This window comes from Numenius arquata, chromosome 4, assembly GCF_964106895.1.
Source record: "Numenius arquata chromosome 4, bNumArq3.hap1.1, whole genome shotgun sequence".
NCBI lineage: Eukaryota > Metazoa > Chordata > Aves > Charadriiformes > Scolopacidae > Numenius > Numenius arquata.
In genome coordinates this window covers 8,094,702-8,118,558 of record NC_133579.1, presented here as the reverse complement: position 1 = coordinate 8,118,558, position 23,857 = coordinate 8,094,702, and the positions used below count along the sequence as shown (strand labels likewise).

At 45.5% G+C, this 23,857-nt stretch overlaps 1 protein-coding gene across 1 annotated transcript in view; it reads left to right on the top strand.

Annotated features, from left to right (window-relative positions):
* CLVS1 (clavesin 1) overlaps window positions 1-23,369 on the top strand; it is a 93,034-nt gene extending 69,665 nt beyond the window's left edge. The window contains exons 3-5 of the mRNA XM_074146233.1: window positions 5,696-5,806; window positions 6,927-7,162; window positions 23,020-23,369. Of these exons, the coding sequence (XP_074002334.1) occupies window positions 5,696-5,806; window positions 6,927-7,162; window positions 23,020-23,107 (435 nt within the window). The 3' untranslated portion in view covers window positions 23,108-23,369. The remainder of the gene's footprint in view (window positions 1-5,695; window positions 5,807-6,926; window positions 7,163-23,019) is intronic.
* The last annotated feature ends 488 nt before the right edge of the window (window positions 23,370-23,857 follow it).

The following is a 23,857-nucleotide window of genomic DNA, read 5'->3' as shown; positions in this document are numbered from 1 at the left end:
GGTCCCGGGGTCCCTGCGGCCCCCAGCCCCACCACTGCCTCCCACCACCTCCTGCCCGCGGGATTTCCCGAACTAAGCATTCACCTCTCGGGAGCTGCGTTAAAATTCGAAGCTGAAGCTGCAGTGATGGGGGGGGACACACTTTACCTTCTCTCCTAGCACGTCCTATAAGCCGTGTGCTCTCTCAGCACCAAGGGCGTTAAGTGGCATTCATTCAAATGCGCTCAGGAACGTGTTTTTGATGGACACGACCTAGCCAATATCTGACAAAGTCATAAAATCGGGGGGACAACAATAACTTTCAACCACTGTCGCTGTTTCAGAGGCTGAATCTGGATCCAGAGCTGGAGGGCGGGAAGCCCCCTTCCCTTACCGTGCCAATCCATTAAAATCACACACTCGCGGAAACTCTCTGTGGAGAAACTATCACCGAACTATTAATAAAATCTTCCTGAACTATTAATACGGTCTGTGGGAGCTTTAATCCACTGCTGGGACTGATTATGTAAGTGCACAGGCATGAAGATGCTGGTTTTATCCCCAGTTTAAATGACCTTTAGGTTTAAACAGTATTGTTTGTGATTTAAATCTTCCTGAATCTAAGGAAAATTATTTTCTTTCAAAGGGGATTATATTTTGATTTGCAGTAAACTGGCAAGTATGGTCGAGATTAAAGTGCATTTGGATGGGAGGATGTGTGTTTGCTTTTCTGATTGCGAGGGGTAGAAGTTATGAAAGGATTTTGAAAATATTTGTGTCACAAAATTCTGGTGTTCTGTAACCTAGAAATATGCTGTAATTTAGTTTTTGAGCTCAGGTCATTGGTCTATGAAGCCAATTCATGCAGTTCGAAAGGATTGGCTCTGAGCATCATGTTGGATTTATTCCTGATATTGGTATTCCAAAGATTGTTCTGCTTTTCTGCCACACTTTGGTGTGAGGAGATGCTGGAAGATCATCTTGATTTTTAGCTTTCAAGCAGTTCAGAACAACAAAAGAGTAAAAGGTTTTTGTTGCAAACTCATGCCAAAAGAAATAGATGTCATGAAGGCAAGAACAGGCAGAAATAGTGAAAAATTCTCTCTCATTCACTTCATAGCTATCTCTCCTGAGCTATTTAGTGGAACATTATGTACTGAGGGTTTTCAGTCCCAGACTCGTTTCGATTCAGAAATTTCCCTGCACAGGAAGTCTGAGCTGAGAAGGGAAACAATGATCTCCGTAATGTTTTCCTCCCATCTGCAAGCTTGGAGACACTTCTCCCATCTGAAATGAAAGATGTATCGAGGCCTGTATGGATTTTGGGGTGTCTGGGGCAGCTCCACTGTGGCACTCAGCTGTTCATTTCTTTCTTTTCTTTGGGGATGATGCAGAGGGGAATAACTGAAAACAGTAAAAGAAAAAAAAAATGTAAAATTAAAAAAAGACAAATCAGGCAAAGGAAAAGTCCCATCTTTGGCACCAGTTTCATTCAATCAACAGGAACAACTAAAACCCTGCGTTTGAACAGTTTTGCCTCTCTAGGTTTGCCTTTACAGTTTGGGAAAGGTGCCACCGCAGCACAGTTAGAGATATTCCTTGTTTTAGTTCACTTCGGGTCCCAGCGAAAAAGACCTGGTCTGAGTCTGGAGTGAGGTCACTGGCCAAGCCCGTATCTGGAGTCTTTTCACTGTTTCTTCCCTGCTACTGCTGAGTAGCAAGTTAGCTAGATTAGCACTGGGTTGGATGTATTTATTCACGTCTGACCAACATATTAATAAGTCCAGCCTGGTTTTCAGATAAAATGACAGGAGTGCCCACAAATAATTAGACTCATTCCTGCGTGTTATCTTTTACTTATGCCATTGGAATAAAATGGCATAAACTCAGGATTGGGTATTTTTAACAAGGAATCAGGTTAAGAACAGGCTTCATGATCCCAGGGTCCTTTTCACAGTAGGCTCCAAAAAATGTACCTCATTATCAAATACACCTTCCCAAGGAATCACAAGACATGAGAAATCAAAAGAGAATTCCTAAAAGCAAAAGCTCTCCAGCAGAAAATCAATTTCAGCTACTTTCACCTTGCCCCAGGGAAAGCAGCAGAGACACTAAGTGGGGTGTGGGAAAGGTCTCATACATCTTCCTGGAACTGCGCAAGGCAGACCTCCAGACGGGAGCTTTTCTTTCCAAGACAGCTCTGCTCTAATTAGGGACTTCTGCAAAATTGGTATGTTGCGGTTCCAAACAGTGTCTGGATGATTCCCATATCAAATTTCTTTGGCTTAAAAAAAAAAAAAAAAAAAAAAAAAAATTATGTCTTTGTCCTTGTTCTAATTGACAGCCTTACAAATGCAGGTGGACTGAGGGATGAAGGTCAAATTGAGCTTATTGTGCTTCACAGAGTAAGGAACAAAAATTAGCAGAGAGTTACGCACAAAAAAAAATGTTCTTTGGTTATTGTTTTTTTCCTGGCCATCATGCTGCCTTTTCAAGGGTCTTTGTGCATTTTCAGGTGTACCTTCAGAAGGAAAAGAAAGCAATTGCCTATAAATAAAACTGTTATGTGAGGGGCTTTCCTGTAACAATCTACTGATCTACCAGACAGAATCTAGTTTATGGACTCAACAGTCTATGTTGGGTGGACATAAAGTTCATCTTCTATATAGGAAATTACATCCTTCTCCTTAGTCGACCTTTTCCAGTTTAAACCTCTGTCTAGTTCCTATAATTTTCAGCATTCAGACCTTTCCAGGTAATGTGGTATCATTAGAGCTGGTCAACATGTCCTAAAATAAACCACATTCCCCCTTGGAAATGAATTCCGTCTCACTGAAGATTGTGATTAATATCATCCGTGCATTCCAGTGAGAAGAGAAAACAATTTTTCTTTTTCAGGCCAGTATAAATTTCTGTGTCTTGAAGTTATTCCCCTGCCTCCCATCTCTCATTTCTTTGCTGTCCTTTGCTTCAAACTCAGACTGTGTCTTCTACACTGAGCTGTGCTGCTACGGTGCAACCTGCAATGGCTGTGGCAGCTTAGCCCCAAAGAGCAAAGGAGTCCAGAACTTCTGCCTTAGCGATACAGCTTGTGGGATGGCAGCTGCCTTGACAAATATACAATTACAAAAAAAAAAAAAAAAAAAAGGCAAATATGGAACATTCCAATATTTCTTAATGCTCTTTTTTTTTAGAATAGTCTGTGAAAAGTTTCAAATCTTCAAATTTTCATTCCCATGTGGGAGGAAAGCAGCTGAATATGTGAATTTTGCATGAGAAGGGCATTTTTGGCTCTGGTCTGCTCTAACCCCCAATTTTAGATAGGGTAGAAAATCGCTCTGGGCTTCACACTTCTATTTGGTCAATGTTTTTTCTGGGTGGGCTCAGATTCTCTGCAGCTGTTTCTCAGCACAGCCCAGATGAAGTCACTGCAACCTGCAGCACTGCAACGGTTCATGCCAGAGCTGTGTCCCTAAACTCTAACAAATATTCCAGCAGTGATGGAAATGCAGTCATCTTCATAGTGAGTGAACACCTCAATAGAGCGTGTGCCATTCTTAAAAACCTCAGCTCATAGTTTTCTGCGACTTAAAATGGAATCGCTTGTTCTGTTACACTGCTTGGCCCCCTGTGTGCTGGCCTGACCACTCACTAGTCTTGCACGGTGTCCAATATTGAGATCTATAATGATTTCACAGAATTACAGAATCATCACAGAATCTTCTTGGTTGGAAGGGACCTTTAAGATCATCAAGTCCAACCAACAAAAAAAACCAAACCAACCAACCAACCAAAAAAAACCAAAACAAAACAAAACCCAAACCCCCCCCCCCAAAACCCCCAAAAAACCAACAACCAACACCAAAACCAAAACCCACACAAAACAAATGCCCACAACCACACACCACACCCACCCACAAACAGACACAAACCAACAATCTCGGGCACTAGAGCATGCCCTGAAGTGCCATGTCTACACGTTTCTTAAATACCTCCAGGGATGGCGACTCCACCACCTCCCTGGGCAGGCTGTGCCAGTGCCTGACCACTCTCTCAGTAAAGTAATTCTTCCTGATATCTGATCTAAACCTCCCCTGCCGCAACTTCAGACCATTTCCCCTGGTCCTGTCATTATTCACTTAGGAGAAGAGTCCAACACCCACCTCTCTACAACCTCCTTTGAGGTAGTTGTAGCGGGAAATGAGGTCCCCCCTCAGCTTCCTCTTCTCCAAACTAAACATGCCCAGGTAAACTGAAGTGTAAGCTGCTTATACTACTGTATAGCAAAAGAAAAAGGTATCGCTTAATGCTTGTGGACACTCATAATCATGACCCAAGTATGGTTTAAGATGACTGCCAGGGCAATCCATGGCCAGCGCTAAAGAGCGTTGAGAGTCCTGCCAATCTGACCTGGGTGGTGAGAGGTGGTGGGATGCCTACTTGGTGCTCGATCTGGGAAACCGTTAGACCTTGAAGCGGCACAGAAGCTATATCAAGCAGGTGTAAGGGGATTTTCCGTATCATCTCACAAACCCACCCCATACCCTCACCAGCTGTGCTCAATCTCTGATGCTCCGGAGGAAGGTGAGAGAAAGCCCCAGGATACCCCATGCTAATTGTGGGGGGAGTAAACCTGCCTGGGTCCAGAAGCCTAAGCCCTGAAGGAAGAGACCTGATTATTCTCTGTCTTTACACGCTGAGCTGTAGGGGTTAGGGACAGAGGTGGGATAAGGACGGCTTCACCAGGATCTCCCTTCACGAGGGAGAGACGGGCACCTCTCCTCTCGCTGGAAGCCTATTTTCCCGCAGGAGCTGCCGTTCTCCCACTATTTATGCGCTGCGAAAAAATCCTAGGCTCTTCCCTGGCTGACTGACATTTTGTTAGATGAGAGCGTAGGTACAAAACAGCCATCACAATATACAATAACCTTTAAAGGCATGCCAGCAACCTCCTCTTTCATTAAGCCACGCCGGCTGAGCGGAGCAGGACGCTATAGCAAACACCTCCCCGGCGGGACGCTACCTGCATGCTAATGCCCAGGGTGTTTGTGCACAGCCTGGCAGCCAGCGCCGGGCTCCGGCAGTTTCCATGGTGCCGTCATGGTGCGCTCTCCCTACACCTTCACTTATCAGCGTTTTTCCCACCCATCCTCCTCCCCATAATACGCTGCTGCTCGCTCACCCCGAAAGGTCAGCCATTGTAATGATGATTTTAGCCGGGGTGTCGGGGGGGTTGGGGGGTGGGGGGGGGTGAGGCTGGGAGGCCGGAGGGTGAAAAGGTGAGCTGTGTGCAGCGATGTGCGTGGGAACCGGCAGGGCTTGCCTTGCGCCGCACAATGAGAAATTAGGAAAGCTTCCCCTCGAGGGAGCGGTGCTCATCGGCCCCCTCTCGCTTCCCATCCCAGCCAAGTCGGACGCCCTGATGGAGTTAAAAAATGTTCAGGCGGAGTGGCTGGAGAGCCTACTTTAAATCATCAGCAATTGATGCGTTAGTGCGTGGAGGGGAGAAGGGACTGCGTCTGCTAACAGAGGCAACTGATGCAAACGTTTCCAGGCATCTTTCTTTTTCCATCTCCCTCCTGCCCCCCCTCCCAGCAAGCCCAGTGCTTGTTTGCAGATGGAAAGAGACAGACTTCGTCCTCTGACTTTCATCCTATTGACTGCCTGACTAAAGCACTGCATCTATTAACTGCCTTCCTTTCCTTTCTTTCTGTAGGACAGCTTTCCTGCCCGTTTTGGAGGAGTCCATTTTGTCAACCAGCCCTGGTACATCCATGCCCTGTACACGCTAATCAAACCGTTCCTCAAAGACAAGACAAGGAAAAGGGTAATTAGACGGGGCTGGGGTGGGGGGATAGGAAGCTGCAGAGCTGGAGCAGCTGAGTAGCTGCCTGCTTTCTTTTCTTCCTTCTTTTTCTCTCTGCATTTTTCATATAGCCTCAGAGAATTGCTCTGTTATTAAAACTTAGAGTTTGCAATGGTCTGGATTGAATCAATAACTCAGCCAGGGACCAGAAAGCTGTTATCACTAACAAAGTGTGGATATATTTTAATGGGACACGCTGAGGGATAGAGAGAATTAGCAACGTAGAGGGATTATCAGACCAGGCTGAGGTCACCTGCAGTGAGGGTAACTGCAGCTCAACCCTTTTTTGTGAGAGTAAAATTTCCTATTTTGTTCCTTCAGCAAGTTGACTGTTTTCACGTGGTGGTAACTCGCTTGTTTCTACAGAAAATGCCCATGCCTGAAGGCTGTTTGCTCACACTGCAGAAGAGAAATCCATGTGAACTGTGGTCCTGCAGTCATGTTGGCCATTTTTCCTCTGCAGTCTATCAAACAACCACCGGATCATCTCTCAGAAGGCTCCAGAGCCTACCCTGGGGTGTCTCTGACCAGGCAGGACAAAGATATTACCAGCCTGAAAGCAGAGAGGGATTAGAAAGACAAATGTTGCCAAAGCAGTGCAAAGTGGTGACACAGACCCCTGGGAAACATCAGTCCTGAGCTGCAGGGCTGGGTTACCCTCTCAGACGTTGAGGACCTTCACATCTTCTTTCAGTAAGCTGCACTATCTCCCTTTCCTTCTCACCGCTCTTCATACAAGCCTATGTCCTCTTCTAGTAGCAATAATCAGTTGTTATTCCTGACTTGCACGTTGCCTGATCTGGTACTTAAGAAAGCGGAAGTGTCACGTGCTGAAAGTAAGTGAATCAGGATTTTCAGAAGTGTTTATAGTGACAGCCTAATTCTACAGCTGCACACCCCAAAGCTAATTTCCCCCCCTCCTCCTGCCCGCCCAGGCCAGCCCTGAGTGCTTCAGAAATTCCCACCTGAAACTGCAGCGTCAACGAACGATGCTCCACACCTCATTAGTGCTGGTATTATTGTACTTAATGAAGCAAGGAATCGATGGCGACTTTGAACTTTCTTTTTATTTTGTTAAAAGATCTTTCTTCATGGGAACAACCTGAATAGCCTCCACCAGCTAATACACCCTGAATGCCTGCCCTCGGAATTCGGGGGGACCCTGCCTCCGTACGACATGGGGACGTGGGCTCGAACGTTACTCGGTCCCGACTACAGCGACGAAAACGAGTACACCCACACCTCCTACAACGCCATGCACGTCAAGCACGCGTCCTCCAACCTGGAGCGGGAGGCCTCGCCCAAACCCATGAAAAGGTTAGTACAGCCTTCGAAATCATCTCTTATTTGGCTTTCCAGCATGGTTTGGCATAAATCTAGCAGGAAGGGCTCGTCTGGCTCGGAGAGAGGCTGTAGCTTGGCAAACGTTGATGGAAAGGAGAGCTTCACCCTGGACTGTGTTCATGGTGTGGCGGGAGAAAAGAAGCCTCTCTATGAAACCGTAATTACTCATCTGATTACTGTGAAGGAAAACAAGGGGAAATTAATGAGCCCCTGCACAGAGCATTACAGAAAGTATATCAGAATCAGATGCTGTTCTGCACGGCATAGTGCGGCCGGCAGCATCACGTCAGTGCTGGTTCCTATTCCTTGCTGCTGCTGTGGTGCTGCTGACCCCAGTTGATAACAGTAAGGGTTTTACCTCCTCGGAAATGCAGTTTTTGTACGATGAGCACCACTGCCCTCTAAAGGGAAGATGGGTTAGTCTCCTCCCGCTGCTTCTGCTTCATCTTTCCCCATCCAGCCCTGCTAAGGCAGCAGAGCTGCTCTTTTAAGGTCTCTGATTTTAGATCTAGTGGTTGTGCATTCAGCTCTGAATGCTTTAAATTACACCTCTGGAGGGTATCACCCTCTGTAATTTGCACTGATTGCTGGGATGGGCGAGGAGGGTTGGATACCTGGCACAGGGTGGTGGGTTGCCCAGCAGAGCCAACACCGGCTGCAGGGAGTGGTGGTTGGGCTGGCTCCCTTGCGGGAGTGTAACATCTGCACTTGTCTCCCCCTCCGCACCACGCTCCGTGAAACTGCTTTCCATGCAGCTCCCAGTGATGTTTCCACTTTCTGCTGCCACTTGATGAGTGCAGTGCTCACAAACGCGGCGTCACTCTGTGTGACAGGGAGCGGCCATCATTTTGTCACAGCAGAATCAAAGCTGACACTACAGACAAGCCATAATGCCATGCAATTAATTTTAAAAGTCTTTCATCTTCAGAGGAAGAAAGAAATGCATTCTTGATTCGCAGCTCCCTCCCAGGTCAGAGGGATGCTGTGATGCTGCAGCTGCGAAGTGAAGCCTGGTGCTGGAAACACTCACACGTACAACCGACATTGAACGCTGTGAGTCCCACGTCTCACGGGGCTGGGAGACCGCAGGGCTACGAGCCTTTGCAGGGTTGCGGCAGCCACGGCATGAGGAGAGGTGGCCATCTGCATAGTCAGCAGTTCTCACTACTGACTGCCAGCCCAGGCTGGGAGCCAGCACGAGTTTTACAGAGCCTGACCCAGATAACTGATTTTAAACCGGCCTTTTTTTTTAATTTTATTTTTTTGTTTTAAATTTTATCGGTGGAACACACTGAATGATTTTAGAAAGATGCTAACTAAATATGCCATTATAATTATAACATATATCGAAAGCGTACAATTTATGTAGCTTTATAGAAAGAAATCTGCAGCTTTTAAAGCTCCCGAGTGTTAAGAGCTGTTCACAGGTAAATCTTTGCTGAGGATCAGGTCCTCGGCTGCAAAGAAGGGAGGGTCTTACCCTGCCCTCAGGGGAGAACCTCAGCTTGAAAATTAGTTCGGTGCCAGAAAACCCTGCCTCAAGGCAAAGCCTTCTTTTATAATCTGTTCACTAATACAAAAGTGCATTAATACAAATATGGCGAATGGATGAATCTAATTTGTCATGTTGCCCCTAGGCAGACTAGATCTAACTTTTAGCCTAATTTCGTTACTCGACGGTTAAGTGAACCATCTGATCTTGTACCCCGTGGTCATTACTAGCTGTTAGAGGTGAAAAGTTCACTGCTTCGACAGATTTTCCCCTATGAGTGCTTGGAGTATTCTTCCTCTGAAATTATGTTTTGGCCTAACTTGAGGTAAAAGCCTACGCTTAGAAAGCATAATTGTGTGCTTTATTAGATTTATTAGACCACATTTATATCTAAGGCCTCTGAAAAGGTCTACAGAATTCCACCAGCCATTACCTGTCTTTATATATCCCCCCTCCTCACCTCTTTAGGTTCATAGATCTCTAACACAATGAGAGTGTCAGGCCATGGCTGAGATGCCTGGATACTCCAGGGAGGTTTACACCAGGCATAGGTGATCTCCTAGCATTAGTCTTCATCTTAAACATAATTCCCTCAGAATTGCCATAGCATTTTTTCCTTTATTAAAGCAATTTTGCACTTCCACTAAAAATCTCTCGCCTCGTCCCCTACTCACAGTGTAAAAATCTTTAAACTCCTGAGTAAACACAATAATTTCGTAAGCGTTTCTATTCTGAAAAGTTGGGTTTAACAAAAAATGTGGCTGAGCATTTCTTTATCACATACATTCCTCTGAAAGGGGTAAGTATATGAAGACTGAACCTTCTTGGATTTCTGTAGTTTAAGGATGAAAAACCTTGCTGAACAATTATGGGTGTTTTCCTCTCTGACTTCCCAGATATCATTGCAGGTTTACCTGCCCAGTAATTAGCTTCAGAGGAAGGCAGTGCTTATGGGAGATGGATGTCCTGCTGGGTGCAAGGTGCAGGGTTGCGGGTTGTCCCTCCTGGCTCTGTGGCTTCTTGCTGTGAAGCCGAACAAGCACATACTCCCTAGAGCTGCCACTGGGTCAGGGCTGTGTTAAAGCTTTCTCGATCTTGGACCTCAGTGCTGCTGGAATAACTTGGAGCCTCACACTGTCACCACAGAGCAATGGCCCTGTGAAATGTAGTACTGCCATCCCACACCTAGAGAGAGGCTCACCCTGGGCACAACCTACTCCAAATATAATGTCTAGCAATTTTCAGATGCTGAGAAATCAAAATAGGAATAATAGGTCTGAAAGAAAAATGCCAGGAAATGGAATCAGACAATAACGGACCAAAATACTTTTGTAGCCACTTAATCTATGTTACAAAATGAATGCAGAAAGAGGGCATTTTCAAGATGTGCCTGAGACCAAACTGAAGTCATCACCTGAAAATTAAAATAGATCTAAAAATGCAGACCAGGAGAAGATGTGGCACCAAGCAGCACTGGGAGGGAGTGGAGCTGGAGCTGGTTCATCTACATTGGCTTCAGGACTGACAGCAGTGCTTTGGCTCCCATCACCAGGGCAGATGCACATAAACTGAAATAAGTTCACCTGAGAGTTGTGAGCGGGGTGAGGAGAGCTGAGAGCAAATTTTTTCCTCAAGAAACTATGGAAGATAGTGGTTTGTTCCTCCTCGCAGAGCAAAGGTTGAAATAGGTATGATTGTTCTCTACAAATACAGGAGGGAATAAAAACTGGGGGGAGAGAATGGGTATTTGAGAAAGAGGACAACTTAGGCATGAGATCAAATGGGTATAAGCTGACCAAAGTATACCTTGGCTGCAAATTAGAGTAGGTTTGCTACTGAGTTACTGAAAGAGCTGGTCAATATGACAACCTAATTGATACATGAGTGAAAGGTCTGATGTGAGGTGGCTACCAGTGGTCACAGGAGACTAGGCTTGCCCTTCAAAGTCTCATTAGTTTCCAATTTCTGCTCCCCTTAACAGCAATGGGACCAGGATGTGATCTTCTCCCCAGCCACAGGCAGAGCTGTTTTTTCTTGTGACTTGAAATTGCAAAAGATTTGTTCTTGATAAAGAGTCCTCATTTACTTCAGAGAATGGAGGTGGTGTAGATGGGGAAAGGACCGAAAATCTCTTTGAAAAAAACTGCCACTAGCTCTATTTAGCAATATGATCTTGAAAATCTTGAGATTTGACAAGTTCTTGTAATATGGAAAATCTTTAATCAAAACCATTGCAATTGTCATTTTTCCACCAGTGGCCACACGAAGCCCCACTGGGGCAAAATCAAAACAGTGGAAATTGCACTCCCATCTGCACTATTATCTTACACCCTGGGAAAAATCCCAGAACCCAAGCACTGTATGAACAGATGGGAAGCAAACCAAAACAGCTGATGACTCCACATAATGAGCCTTAATGGCCAGGGGAGAGAGGAAAAAAAAAAAAAAAAAAAAGCGACAATAGCAGAAATCCATTCAGAATCTATCTGTTTATTAAGATTCAGCTCAGTGCGGTTTGAAATGGGCAAGGTAATAAACATGCAAACCAGCATTAATACGGTGATAGCAAAGTCAGTTCAGTCCGAGAGTTTGGCCGCATCCAATTGATAATCCTGGGAGCAGCAACAGCAACAGACACTTCCCCTGTCCTGGACCACCTCTCCCGAACCACCTGCATCCATGCGGGGAGCCTGTCACTTACCAGCTGTGGGATTTGAGCGCAGTGTAAACAGTGTGAAAATTTGGAGCACGGGGAAGAAAATCCCCTCCCTCTCAGCTGTGGCCAAACCTTCTGCCAGCCCCGATGGTCAGGAAGGGGCTTTGGGTTGCTTTAGTCAACGGGGAGCCGGCAGAAAAGCAAAGCGTTTGCCTGAGGCACTTGTGCTGGCTTTTGTTGACGAGCCCTTGTTTTTGGGAACAGCTGGAGGTTTTATCTGGGTGTGCAGGGTAATGAATAGTTATGGTGGATGGTTAAGCCTAGCAGTTAAAGAATCAGAGGCTGCTCTCAACATATCACTGCACCAACAGGGCATAGCCTTTTGGCCAGCCAGCGTGGGAGAAGCACATCTGCAGCTATTTGGGTACCTAACCTCAGTGAGAGAGCATCCCCAGTTGGAGAGATGGATTCAGTGACTGGGGAAGATGTGAAGGAGCTCAGTTCTTTGAAGAGTTTCCTTTTTCCCCACTGTCACCCTGCTCTTACACTTGGGTCCAGCAGCAGCAAGTAACCTGCAGTAGCACATTGCCTCCCTGTGACTTGCTTTTCTTTACAAGATCTGCTTTTCTGCAGCTGCATCTGGGTCACTTCTTGATGTCTGAACTTGATCTTCAGCCCAAGCGACAAAGACCGTTCTCTGCCTTTGCTTGTTCACTGTGCGGTCACCAAGCACAGCCTGGGAGCTGAATGTTCCTTCTCTGCCCTCCCAGGCATCAAAAGAGCGCTTGCTTTTAACCTGCTGCCAGCGCAAGCAGGTCTGAAAGCCTAGTGCAATTTAAAACTGCCCTGCAGAGAAAGGAAATTTTACCTAACAGCTACATATACATTCTGGCCAAACAACCTGTGCTGTTTAACCAATTTTATTTAACCAAATTTTAATTAAGGATAACTTTAATCAAACTTGGAGTTAAAAATTATTCTTAGAAGAACATGGATTGAAAGAGCATTGCTATCACCAAGGCAAGCTCGTTAGAGACTCAGGAATTTCAGAGTTAGGGTAAAACTTTTAAAGTAGAGCCAAGCACACTAATTGTGAAAATGTACAATTTATGCATCAAGACACCATTGCCTTTGCCTGCTGTGAAGTGGAAACTTATAGGATCATGGAATCATAGAATGATTTAGGTTGATGACTTAAGATCATCAAGTCCAGCTGTTACCTAGCACTGCCAAGTCCACCATTAAACTATGTCCCCAAGCACCACATCTACATGTCCTTTACAACCCGCAGGGTTGGGGACTCAACCACTTCCCTGGGCAGCCTCTTCCAATGCTTGATAACCCTTTTGGTGAAGAAGTTTTTTCTAACATCCAATCTAAACCTCCCCTGACACAACTTGAGGCCATTTCCTCTCACCCTCAATGACTTGAGCACCTAAAGATGCAATGACCTGCCTTGTGGTTCATCAAAAACCCCCGTACAAGGCATTTTTAAAATGTAGTGGAAAAACCTGTTGCAATGCGTTGCCCCACATTGTTGAGTCAGAACATGTGGATTTTTATGTCCTAGATTAGAGTGAAAGGATTTTAAAGTACACATTAGGGCTTGCCATTATGCCCCCTGATGTGTGCGTTTTCAAAAGGACTGATCTTCAAATGAACTTGTTGCTGAAACCAATTGTTGGCTCTCAGAAGTGGGATCCTGCTCCCAGAGGGAAGAGTATGACAACTGGCACGCACTAATGCCGACTGGAACAGTTTTAGATCCAAAAGGGGCCATTCATGGGGGTGACTTATGTAAGGTTTTTATTTATTCAGACCGGTTTCTCCATATGCCCAGCTGGGCTGCGCAAGACAGACCTTCCTAGTTGTTATCCTTGGTGTGACCTTAATGTTCCTTTGCCATATGTTTCTGCTTTTATGGGTCATGTTTTATGCCGGTTCACAGTCAGCACCAATTTACTGCAGAAGTAGTAAAACACCAGCAAATAAAAACCAGTATGAAAACGTGTGAAAGCTTCTCACTGCCCATGGATGGCACCTGGGTTGCTCTGCTCGTAGCTGGGGTGCATTTCCACATGTGCTGGGGGAAAAGGGAAATACTCCTTGTAAGCTTCCAGTTAAAATATGGGAGACCTATGGTGCAAGGCTGATATTCACTATTTTATCATGAATTATTTGAAACAACGGGGGATTTCTGAATGCTGCTGCAGAAATGTTTCCCCCCATACGCAGGTTACGAATGAGACATGCCTTGATAGCAAAGCAGGTGTCCCATGGACTTGCATATCACATAATGTACGCATTATCTGGCAACATAGATTATTAGCTCTTGTACAGTTTTATAGCTTTTGACCGGAATTCTGCTAATACATCAGAGAGAAATGGAAAGGAGCCGGTGGATCTGGCACATTAGCGGGTCCCGGGGAGGCTGCAGGGGGGACGGTGCAGAATACCCTCAGGAGACAAGGAGGAGATGAGAGTCACAAAACTACGGCTGAACCGAGGACAGGAGGGACGGATAGCTTGGGGCAGGGGGTCCCCTTGGGGCAGGGCAGGACGTCGGTTGCTCTCTGAGGGTGTCGACAGCGTGGGTTTCACTCGTTTGCAGCACTCGACTACCAGTGCACGGGTGCACAAACACAGGCGGGAGGTGGGAATGGCAGAACCCGTGCTGCTCAGGCTGCCTAAAATATTGCATTATAAATTATGTCTTCAGCCGGTTATAAATTTGCCAAAAGTTTAGTAGTTTAGATTAGAGACATGACACTTAATAAAACAAATGGTTTTCCACCGCTTATGTCTTTTTGCTGCCCTGTGAAAAATCCACCTACATCTGGCTGAGTTACAAGCCTTTGAAAAGGCAATTCACACATGCTCTGTAGAACCATATTTAATCTTAGCGTTTAATGACCCCAAGGATTGCCTCATGCTTTAGCTTGGCCTCCCAGAATAAATAAACTTGTTCAGCTTGGGTTGACGGTTCAACGCCCACAATGCGCATCTCCTGTCTAGGCCACGGGGTGCAGAGGGCTTTTGTAATTACAAATTTTACTTGTAATCACAATTTTCCCTGCACTGGGCCAGGCTGTAGCAAGACATGGAGCTGGGATTTGGCAGACTGACACCCCATGCTTTCGGAGCTGCATCCTCCCCACTGTTGGCAGGAGCGGTGGAGAGATAAGGTTTCAGTGATGAATCCAGCTGGGTTACTGGGAACTGGGGTCAGTGGGATGGGAGCCACAGGGCGGACTAAAAGATAAGGCAGGCACAAAGGTCTGGAAACATCTGGGCTAGGAAGCACACTTGGTGGGCAAGCAAATGGGGATGTTTAGTGGGAGGGCTGATGGAGACCAGGACTGATCCTTTGGTTAAGCCTGGTGGGTGCAGCCCTGGAGAAGCAGATCCTGCTCTCCACCTCTCCCTGAGCCCCTGCATCGACCTGGCCAGTCGCTTAAACCAACCTTCATACAGATAGCAAGATTGCACGTTGCTTATTTTCAACCTGCCAAGCAGTAGACTTTGGGGTCTAATTTCCAGAAATATTCAGTGTTCACCTGCAGCAGAAACCAATGGGACGTGTGCTTTGAACACACAAGCTGTCACGTAACGCTGAGCCCCCTGCAAAATCAGACCCCCGGCACTGGGAAATGGGCACCCCACATTAGAGGAATGCTTGGATTCTATTCTCACTGCACTTCAGCACTCCACACGCAAAATGGAAATTAAAAAAAAAAAAAAACCCTCACAGCCGTGCTATGGCAGTAAATGAATTAGCATTTATGAGGCACACAAGTACTGCATTGATGAACTCCACAGAGAAGCTCAGGAGGGAATTAACAAAGGCTATCTTCAGAGCAGGCTTGGAATAATATGCAGCAAATGTGTCACAGAGCCACATGCTGAACCACTAGAAGAAAGCAAAATAAATAGCCACTTATTAGCTCAGCACTATCTACCCTGAGCACTGAGCGAGGAAGGAGCCCTCTGAGAAAGAACAGTGGGTGCTCCTGGGGCTGGGGTGCAATGTGGGGGTCACAACGCCCCCACGCACCCGGTCGAGTCGCTGCTGCTCCCGCAACCTACATTTTGGCTTTTCCCGCTGGGGCGGTGTGTGATTTTCCAGCCTAAATAGAACATCTGCAGCGTTGCTTTCATTCTGCAGGGCTGTTCTTGCTGAGGACAGGAAACTTCTGATGTAGGATGGGGGAACAGGAAGACTTACACCCTTTGCTCTCAGGGCTCCATCTTCCCCGTTATTGCCAGACAGAAGCGAAGAGACTGTGAATCAAGGGCAGATATGGTTGGGATATTGGGAACTGGAGTCAATGGGATGGGAGCAGAAAAGGCAGACTGAAAGATGAGGGTGGAGTAAAGGTCTGGAGTGTCTGAGCAATGACTACAAAGAGCGTTTGGTGTGCAAGGAAATGGGGGATGAGCAGGAAAAATGGGAATGGGGATGACAAGTGCATGTGTGTGTGTTTAATATTCATAAAGTGGGAGAAGAAAATTTTCTTCATTACCTGACCTGAGTTTCTTTTGTTTGGATATAATATAAATAATTTTCTTCATTACATGGCCTGAATTTCTTTCAAATACCTGAAAGGAGGTTGTAGTGAGGTGGGGGGTCAGTCTTTTCTCGTAAGTAACAGGTGACAGGATAAGAGCAAAGGGCCTCAAGTTGCACCAGGGGAGGTTTAGACTGGATATTAGGGAAAATTTTTACACTGAAAGGGTTATTAAGCATTGGAAAAGGCTTCCCAGGGAAGCAGTGGAATCTTCAGCCCTGAAGGTATTTAAAAGACGGGTAAACGTGATGCTTAGCAACATGGTTTAGTGATGGCTTTTGCCAGTGTTAGGTTGATGGTTGGACTAGATGATCTGAAAGGCACCTTCCAACCCAGGCAATTCTGTGATTCTATGATTCTATGATATCATATTCTGCACACTTTTCAGCTCTCACTGCATCTGCTGTAAATTGGTGTTGACTGCTGCTGCAGTGTAGTCCTTTTTTGACCCCATGACGAGGCTTACCTTTTGATAGGCGACATATTGCACTCCAGGGGATTAAGGGTCTTCCCGGAACTCCTGTTGGAAGCAGGTGCTCCTATTCCTTCTATTTGAAAAAAGCGTGTGGAGGAGTCAGTCTATAGCAGAGAAAGAAAACGGAGAGGACGAGCTCCCACTCATGCCTTTCCCCTGCCCTGGATTTGGGATGAGACCAAGGCAAGATCTCGACACACTGCATCCCCTGGGGTGTGGTGTGGGCTGAGGGACAGGTCAGGACAGGGTGCACAGGTGTCAGGGCCATGGTTAGAGACAAATGCGGTGCAGTGTCATCCCTTCAGACCCTGCCATGAGCTGTGCCCAGGGTTTGTGGTGGGGAGAAGCAGCTGCGGCCAGCTGTGAGGAGAGCGAGGGCATGGAGATTGTTAGCCTGGAGAAGACTGAGAGGGGATCTCATCAATGCTTATAAATATCTGAAGGGCGGGTGTCAATAAGATGGGGTCAGGCTCTTCTCAGTGGTGCCTGGTGACAGTGGACACAAGCTGGAACACAGGAAGTTCCATCTGAACATGCGGAAAAGCTTCTTCACTTTGAGGGTGGCAGCGCCCTGGAAGAGGCTGCCCAGAGAGGTGGTGGAGTCTCCTTCTCTGGAGACATTCAAAACCCGCCTGGACACGTTCCTGTCCTGCCTGCTGTGGGTGACCCTGCTCTGGCAGGGGGTTGTACTAGATGATATCCAAAGGTCCCCTCCAACCCCACATCATTCTGTGATTCTGTGATTGCTGCCAAGCACAGGGAGGACAAGGAGGTCCCGTGCTGAGGTTCACTCGGTGGCAGTCACCTCTTTAGCAGTGTAGATGCTCTAACAGAGACTTCTTCACACATGCAGTTAAGCACAGACCTGGGCCATGGTCACCCCTGGCTTTGATGTGCCAAGGCAGTGCCCAGAGTCCAGTGCCATCCAAGGCACTGCCCAGGATGTGCTAACCATCAGGGAGAAAGATGGCCACTGCTGCCACGGTGGCCACAAAGCCAGCTCTCGTTTGGGAAGCGCAGCAGCCTGTCCGGCAGGCTGAGCACTGGGCTGGCAGTAAGGTTAAGCCGGAGCTTTCATGCTGCTTTGCCCCCTGAGTCACCACCTCAGTGGATCACTTAACCCGCTCAGCTGTGCCCCTAGACACGGATGGATGCTGCTTCATCTCTTCGAAACCACTGCGGTTGGTGTTCCAAAGCTGCCCCTCCAGGGTCTCTGTGGCACAACCTGGCGCTGCTATGAAGCCAGCACAAGTGCAGAAGCTTCAGAGTTGCCTTAGCAAGAGATTTCAGCTTATTAGCCCGGGCAGAGAGCCACACTTCATGGCTTCTGCTCTGGAGCCGTGCACCGCTGAGCAGAGCCTGCCTGCATCTGCCCCCACCGCCTGCGGGAGCATGGCGCGTCTTTCGAGATGCCTTGCCCATGCATTTCATTTTCAAGTGCTTTCAATAATAAAAGAGTACCTTTAACCGCAATTACTTCACACCTGAACATCTGCATTGTTTCTATAATACCGGGGGTGGGAAGGGGGGGGAACCCTTGGTTTTCCCACCTGATGAAGGCAGACTCTTGAGGTGTATTGCAGAGAACGCGCTGGGGTGCTGCACCCTCCTCTGGTGGGGAGGGAGGAGGGCAGGGAAAGACATGCCCCTCAGATCTCATCAATACAAAAATTCATGGGTGTGATTTTAAAAAAAAAATGCTTATTATATTCTGTAAAGGGAAGGAATAATTGGGAGACAACAGCCCTGAGGTGCTGGTGAAACAGGAAGGGAATTAGAGGGAAATGAGCAGATGGGAGGTGAGAGGTAGATGAACAGAGTCACACGATGTGGTCAGATTGATTGGCTGCGGTGTTTTGCTGAGTGCTTGAAAATTCTGGCATTTGAGGAAAAAAACCCATGCCACCCTCCTCCTTTCTCCACACACACACACACACACACCCCCCACCCCCCAAAGGAAGCCCAGCACAAATGTAATATGTCCTCGCTCCTGTGGGCTGCAGCAAGCCAGCATTGCCATGATGAAAAGCATAAAATGAGGGCTCAGAGAACGGGAAGATATCTTTTAAGGCAAGCATGACATGATACGCTGGCAGTTACCGTTAGCTCAGTGCAGGATTTTGCTATTTTATCTTTTATGGGAAACAAAACTGATACCCAACAGGCATCGATTGCTGTGAGCTGATTCAGCTGGTCTCTGACAAGAGCCTTCCAAAGTCAGTGGAGCTAGAAGGCCTGCATGCCGTCTTCTTACATGGTTTTTGACTGAATTTGAGGTGGTTGCATTAAAATGACCACACACATAAAGCCATCTGCTCTCTTAGATACTGATGTACATACCTATGCGGTGCTGTCATCTGAAATATATGGCTGACCTGCTGGAGAAACAGCGGGATAATGTTGACTTTCCAGACTTCCAAATACTCTTGCTGAACAGTAAAACAACCACGGGGGGTTTGATTGACGCTTTAAATGGAGCACGCTCAAATGGTATCTAGGCTTCAGGTCTGAGACTGAGAATTCATTTCCCTTTCCGTTTTCATTTTGCTCTCCTAAGCAAGGTCATCTAGCTTTGGAAACTGGGCTAGGAAAGTCTATGGACATTGACTTGAAAGGCAGCAAAATAAAAATGTTTCTTTCTGGTGCCGTGAACTTTTGCTTGCCATAGAGCACCGACAGAACAGCATCCACAGCTTTTACAGGGCCAAAGCTTAATACCAATTACAAGGACTATTTGAGGCAAAAGTACTTTGATGCCTGACTACAGTTAATTTTTCAATAGCAGCTTCAGGTGGAGTCAGATACCCAAACACCAAGAGCCACGATCAGATTCTACTTAAAAATTTGAAACATCATTGTAATGTCCTCCGAAAAAAATGTCAATGCAGTTAAAACGGGCAGCAGTACTTTTAAAACAGAAACTAGTCTTAATCCTAGGTTCGATACTGGAGTCAGCATACAACCCCCCCTAAACAATGTGTAAACTTGCACATGCCTAGAACACGACTGCTTTCCTGGAACTGAATTTTTGTTGGATACACAAAAGCAAGGTGAAACCAACATATAGGGTGCATTCTGTCAAACAGTATTTGTCTTATACTCATTTCTACAGCTGGAAAATCCAGTTACCAGTCAGTTGAAAATGCTTTCTGCATTTTCAATAGCAGCCTATTGCAAATCATCTTTTCTCCATCATTAAATATAGTTATAGAATACATATTCCAGTATGTTCTAGGCCAGCAAAACATAACTCTCATGGTGAGTCACCACGTTAGGTTGTGAGCTGCATCGATATATATTGCCAGAATGCTTTTCTGAGCATCTACATTTTTACTATTTACCGTAAATGAAGAATATGAAAAAAGGATTTTAGAATCTTGTTGAGAATTGAGTAATTTTCTTTTTTTTTTTCCTACATAAAATTTTAGTTAAAAACAAAACTGAAAACCTTTTTCAGTAAACAAAACATTGATGCATTTGGAAAATGGAAATCCAAACACAACAGCAAGTGCTTTATTTTAGTGTCTTTTAGAAAATACTGATGATCGTTCAAATTACTACTGTGTCCTTCAGATAGATGCCTGAACTGCTTGTTTTAGGATAGAGGGCTAAACAGCTTCTAGCAGAAAAGGGAAAGAGATTGTTGCTGCAGAACTTGGCAGATACTAAAATCTCAGTTGGCCCCCTCTTCCTGTTATTTAGAAAGGCTGGGCAGAGCATTTGAACCTTTTGGCACCTTGAATGTGGAGCTCTGGTGGGCTGCAATGTGTTTACTTGATGCTCCGGCTCTTTTGGCTCCATGGGAAGAGTAACAGCATGGGACCCGCACACGGAGTTTGGGATTATGATGCTCCCAACCTGGCGCGCATTGGAGTACCAGTACAGGGGAGAAACCGGCATCTTGCTGTTACAGAAGCAAGAATTGTTTTGGGTGTAATGAGATGAGAGCAGAGCTAATCAGCAGTGATTGCAAAAGGCAAAATTGTGAGAATTTTGATATTTGACTGAGAGCAGAAACTTTCCGCTGTGTGCTGACAAATACTGCCACGGATCTCAAGTATTAATCAGGTACTATTTAATAAAAATGTAATCTGGTAGTCCAGAAAAGAAAATAAAAACCTGTTGATGCTGGGATTTGAATCCATTCTGTATCAGTTTCAAAGGCACATGATTAGTTTTTCCTGCCACATACCAGAACCACCATTTTGCATAATCTCCTGAATCAGGTGCTTTTCTATATTAAAATGCAGTCATAAACATTATGCGTGTCACATTACTGTAGAAAATACACAGAGAAAACATTTGAGCAAATATATTTTCTTTTAAAATCTTGGCATAAAATCTTCCCATTGAGCATCCATTTTTGTTAATCTCTCTTTGGAGGTTTTTTTTTAATGAAAATTTTTTATTATGCTTTAATGAAAGCTCGAGGCATAAGAAAAATAATCATACAAGTTATTCACAGTCATGATATTCAGTTCTGATCAAGTGCTGCAGTACAAAAGGATGCAATTTATTAATGATTCTTATCAGAAGAGAGGTGATATCTAATATCATGAAATAGCTAAGGCTTAAACTAAGGTTACCATAATGAACAACTGGGAACTACAAACACATCCTGTAGAGAATGAGAGCTAACCCTAATTCTAAAAGCTATCCATGAGAAAACTGGCTCTTTAAAACCATACTGTGCAAATGCTGGGGCTGGATGATTCTAACCCTACCTTTGAAAAAGTTCCCAATTCACAGGGTGATATTGCTCTAAAGCTCATTGCCCACTCTGGCCTCGGAGGGAACTCCTGGCCCAAACCAGAGAAAATGGAGGATAACAAATCTCTGTAACAATAAACTCATCAGTTCCCCCTTCCATAACTCAGTGAGCAAACAGTGGAGCACACAGACCTCAGAAAATGCAATAGTCTTGAACTTTTCCCACTAGTTTAAGCTCATTCAGTTTTGTCACTGCAAGAAATCATGATGCTCCACTTTCTCTAGTGTTTACTCATTTTTTACTTGAGTGGCTTTTTTTGTCTGTTAGCAGCAAAGGCTAAACTATGCTTCCCACCTTGAAGACAGAAATGAGTTCAAAATGGACTATCTCTGAATAAAGTTCTCCTTCAGAAGTGTAGACAAGGAGATAAAGATAAATTGCAGGACTGGGCACACCAGAAGGTCCCTCATTGTCATATTAATTCTGGCTTCTTCATTGGTCTTGGGTAACTCATGAAACTTCTGCCCCTTAAACTCCTACTTCAGTAAAATGTGATTATCTACTTGTCTTTCTCGAGATTTGTAACAAGCATGAGCTGAGCCTCACTCCTGCAAGCACTTGTACAAATAAATGACTTTTTCCTTCTGCAAAGCATTCCAGGAAGCAGTGGCACAAGCAGTTTTGCCTAGGAAGGCGTTAAGGATCAATACATCTCATGGTATCTAAAAATCAGGCCTTTAAGCTGCTGAGCGTGTTCAGCGTTATGGAGAGTCAATAAATGACTCTCCAAAGTTGACTTTCCAAATATTTGGAAAGCATTTGAGCCATGCAGTGAGTCCCATCCCTGTTCATACTCAAATGAACGCTTCTCAAATTCCTTACACATTCCACAGAAAAGATACAAAGCCACAAAGGTGAAAATGTCTCCTATGAGGACAGGCTGAGGGAGTTTGGGTTGTTCAGCTTGGAGAAGAGAAGGCTCCGGGGAGACCTTATAACCCCTTCTAGTACCTAAAGGGGCTACAGGAGAGATGGGGAGGGAACTCTTTAGCAGGACGAGAGGTAATGGTTTTAAGTTGAAAGAGGAGAGATTTGAATTAGATCTCAGGAAGAAATTCTTTCCTGTGAGGGTGGTGAGACACTGGAACAGGTTGCCCAGGGAAGTTGTGGATGCCCCATCCCTGGAGGTGTTCAAGGCCAGGCTGGATGGGGCTTTGAGCAACCTGCTCTAGTGGGAGGTGTCCCTGCCCATGGCAGCGGGGTTGGAACTCGATGATCTTTAAGGTCCCTTCCAACTTTAACCATTCTATGATTCCAAACCCAAACCATTTTATGAGGAGAGGCTGAGGGAGCTGGGAGTGTTCAGTCTAGAGAAGAGGAGGCTGAGGGGAGACCTTCTCGCTCTCTACAACTACCTGAAAGGAGGGTGTAGCCGGGGGGGTTGGTCTTTTCTCCCAAGTCACAGGTGACAGGACCAGAGGAAACAGTCTCAAGTTGTGCCAGGGGAGGTTCAGATTGGATATTAGGAAAAATTTCTTCACTGAAAGGGTTATCAAGCATTGGAATGGGCTGCCCAGGGAAGTGGTTGAGGCACCATCCCTGGAGGTGTTCAAAAGATGAGTTGACATAGTGCTCGGTAATATGGTTTAGTGTTGGTGGGGTTTTTCTTTGTTTTGTTTTGTTTTTTTTCTTTTCTTGTTTCTTTTTTTGTTTGTTTGTTTTTTGTTTTGTTTTGTTTTTGTTTTTGTTTTTTTTTAAGGTTGGACTAGATGATCTTAAAGGTCCCTTCCAACCGAGGCGATTCTGTGATTCTGTGATTCTATGAAAATGGACAAAAGCAAAAAATCAAGAAATGACGCAAAGGGACCCCAGGAAGGTGAGTGCTCCTGAAGCAGCCTTCGCTAGCGTGTGTGTCTTCTTGTTTCCAGGTCCCAGTCCGTGGTGGAAGCTGGCACACTGAAACATGAAGACCAGGGGGAAAGCGAGAACACCCAACCGCTGCTGGCTCTGGACTGAGCTCCCAGGCGCCGAACACACGCAGATACATTAACAGACTTCCACCGTAGCAGAAACCCACAGAGCACACCACACACACATGTTTTGCTTGAGAACAAGTCCTTCATGTTTCTTCACCAAGTAATAACTGTCACCAGCCATCTGTCCGCGCGGCCGACGCTGAACAAAAACTGAGAAATTTCTATTGACGCAGGAATCTGTCCATATACAAAGAATTTTTTTTTTTTTTTTCTTGACTTATGACATTAAAATATTGGAAATGATGGGACTGCATTCTCTGTTTAAAGGAACCAGAGTGTGTCAGTAGTTTTCCCTGAAGCCTCCAGCAGGGATGCTCTGCTTTATAGAAGCGAAGGTTACATGTGTTTTAAAGAAAGAAATGCATCTCAAATTTAAACTTTGCACTGTAATTAACAGTTTAGCCTGGCTCAGAGTGCAGAAATAGCAGCATCTATCGCTCAAATTTTACAGAAGGATTTTGCATTAAAAAAAAAATAAAAAAAAAAAAAATCAGTGCCAGCATAACGCCATTCAACATGACAATTTGTGACTGCCTCATCCATGCTGCTTATAAGGGGTCACTTATTTCAGTATCTAGCAAAAATAATTCTTAACTTTTGAAGCCCTGATGAAACTGTCAGCTGAGTGGAATCAGTTGTGTGGGCAGCAGGCGCACACAATTTGAAATGCAATTATTTAATTTTAACAATGTGTGTTTTTCCACAGGCAACTCGGGAGCCTGTTAGATGT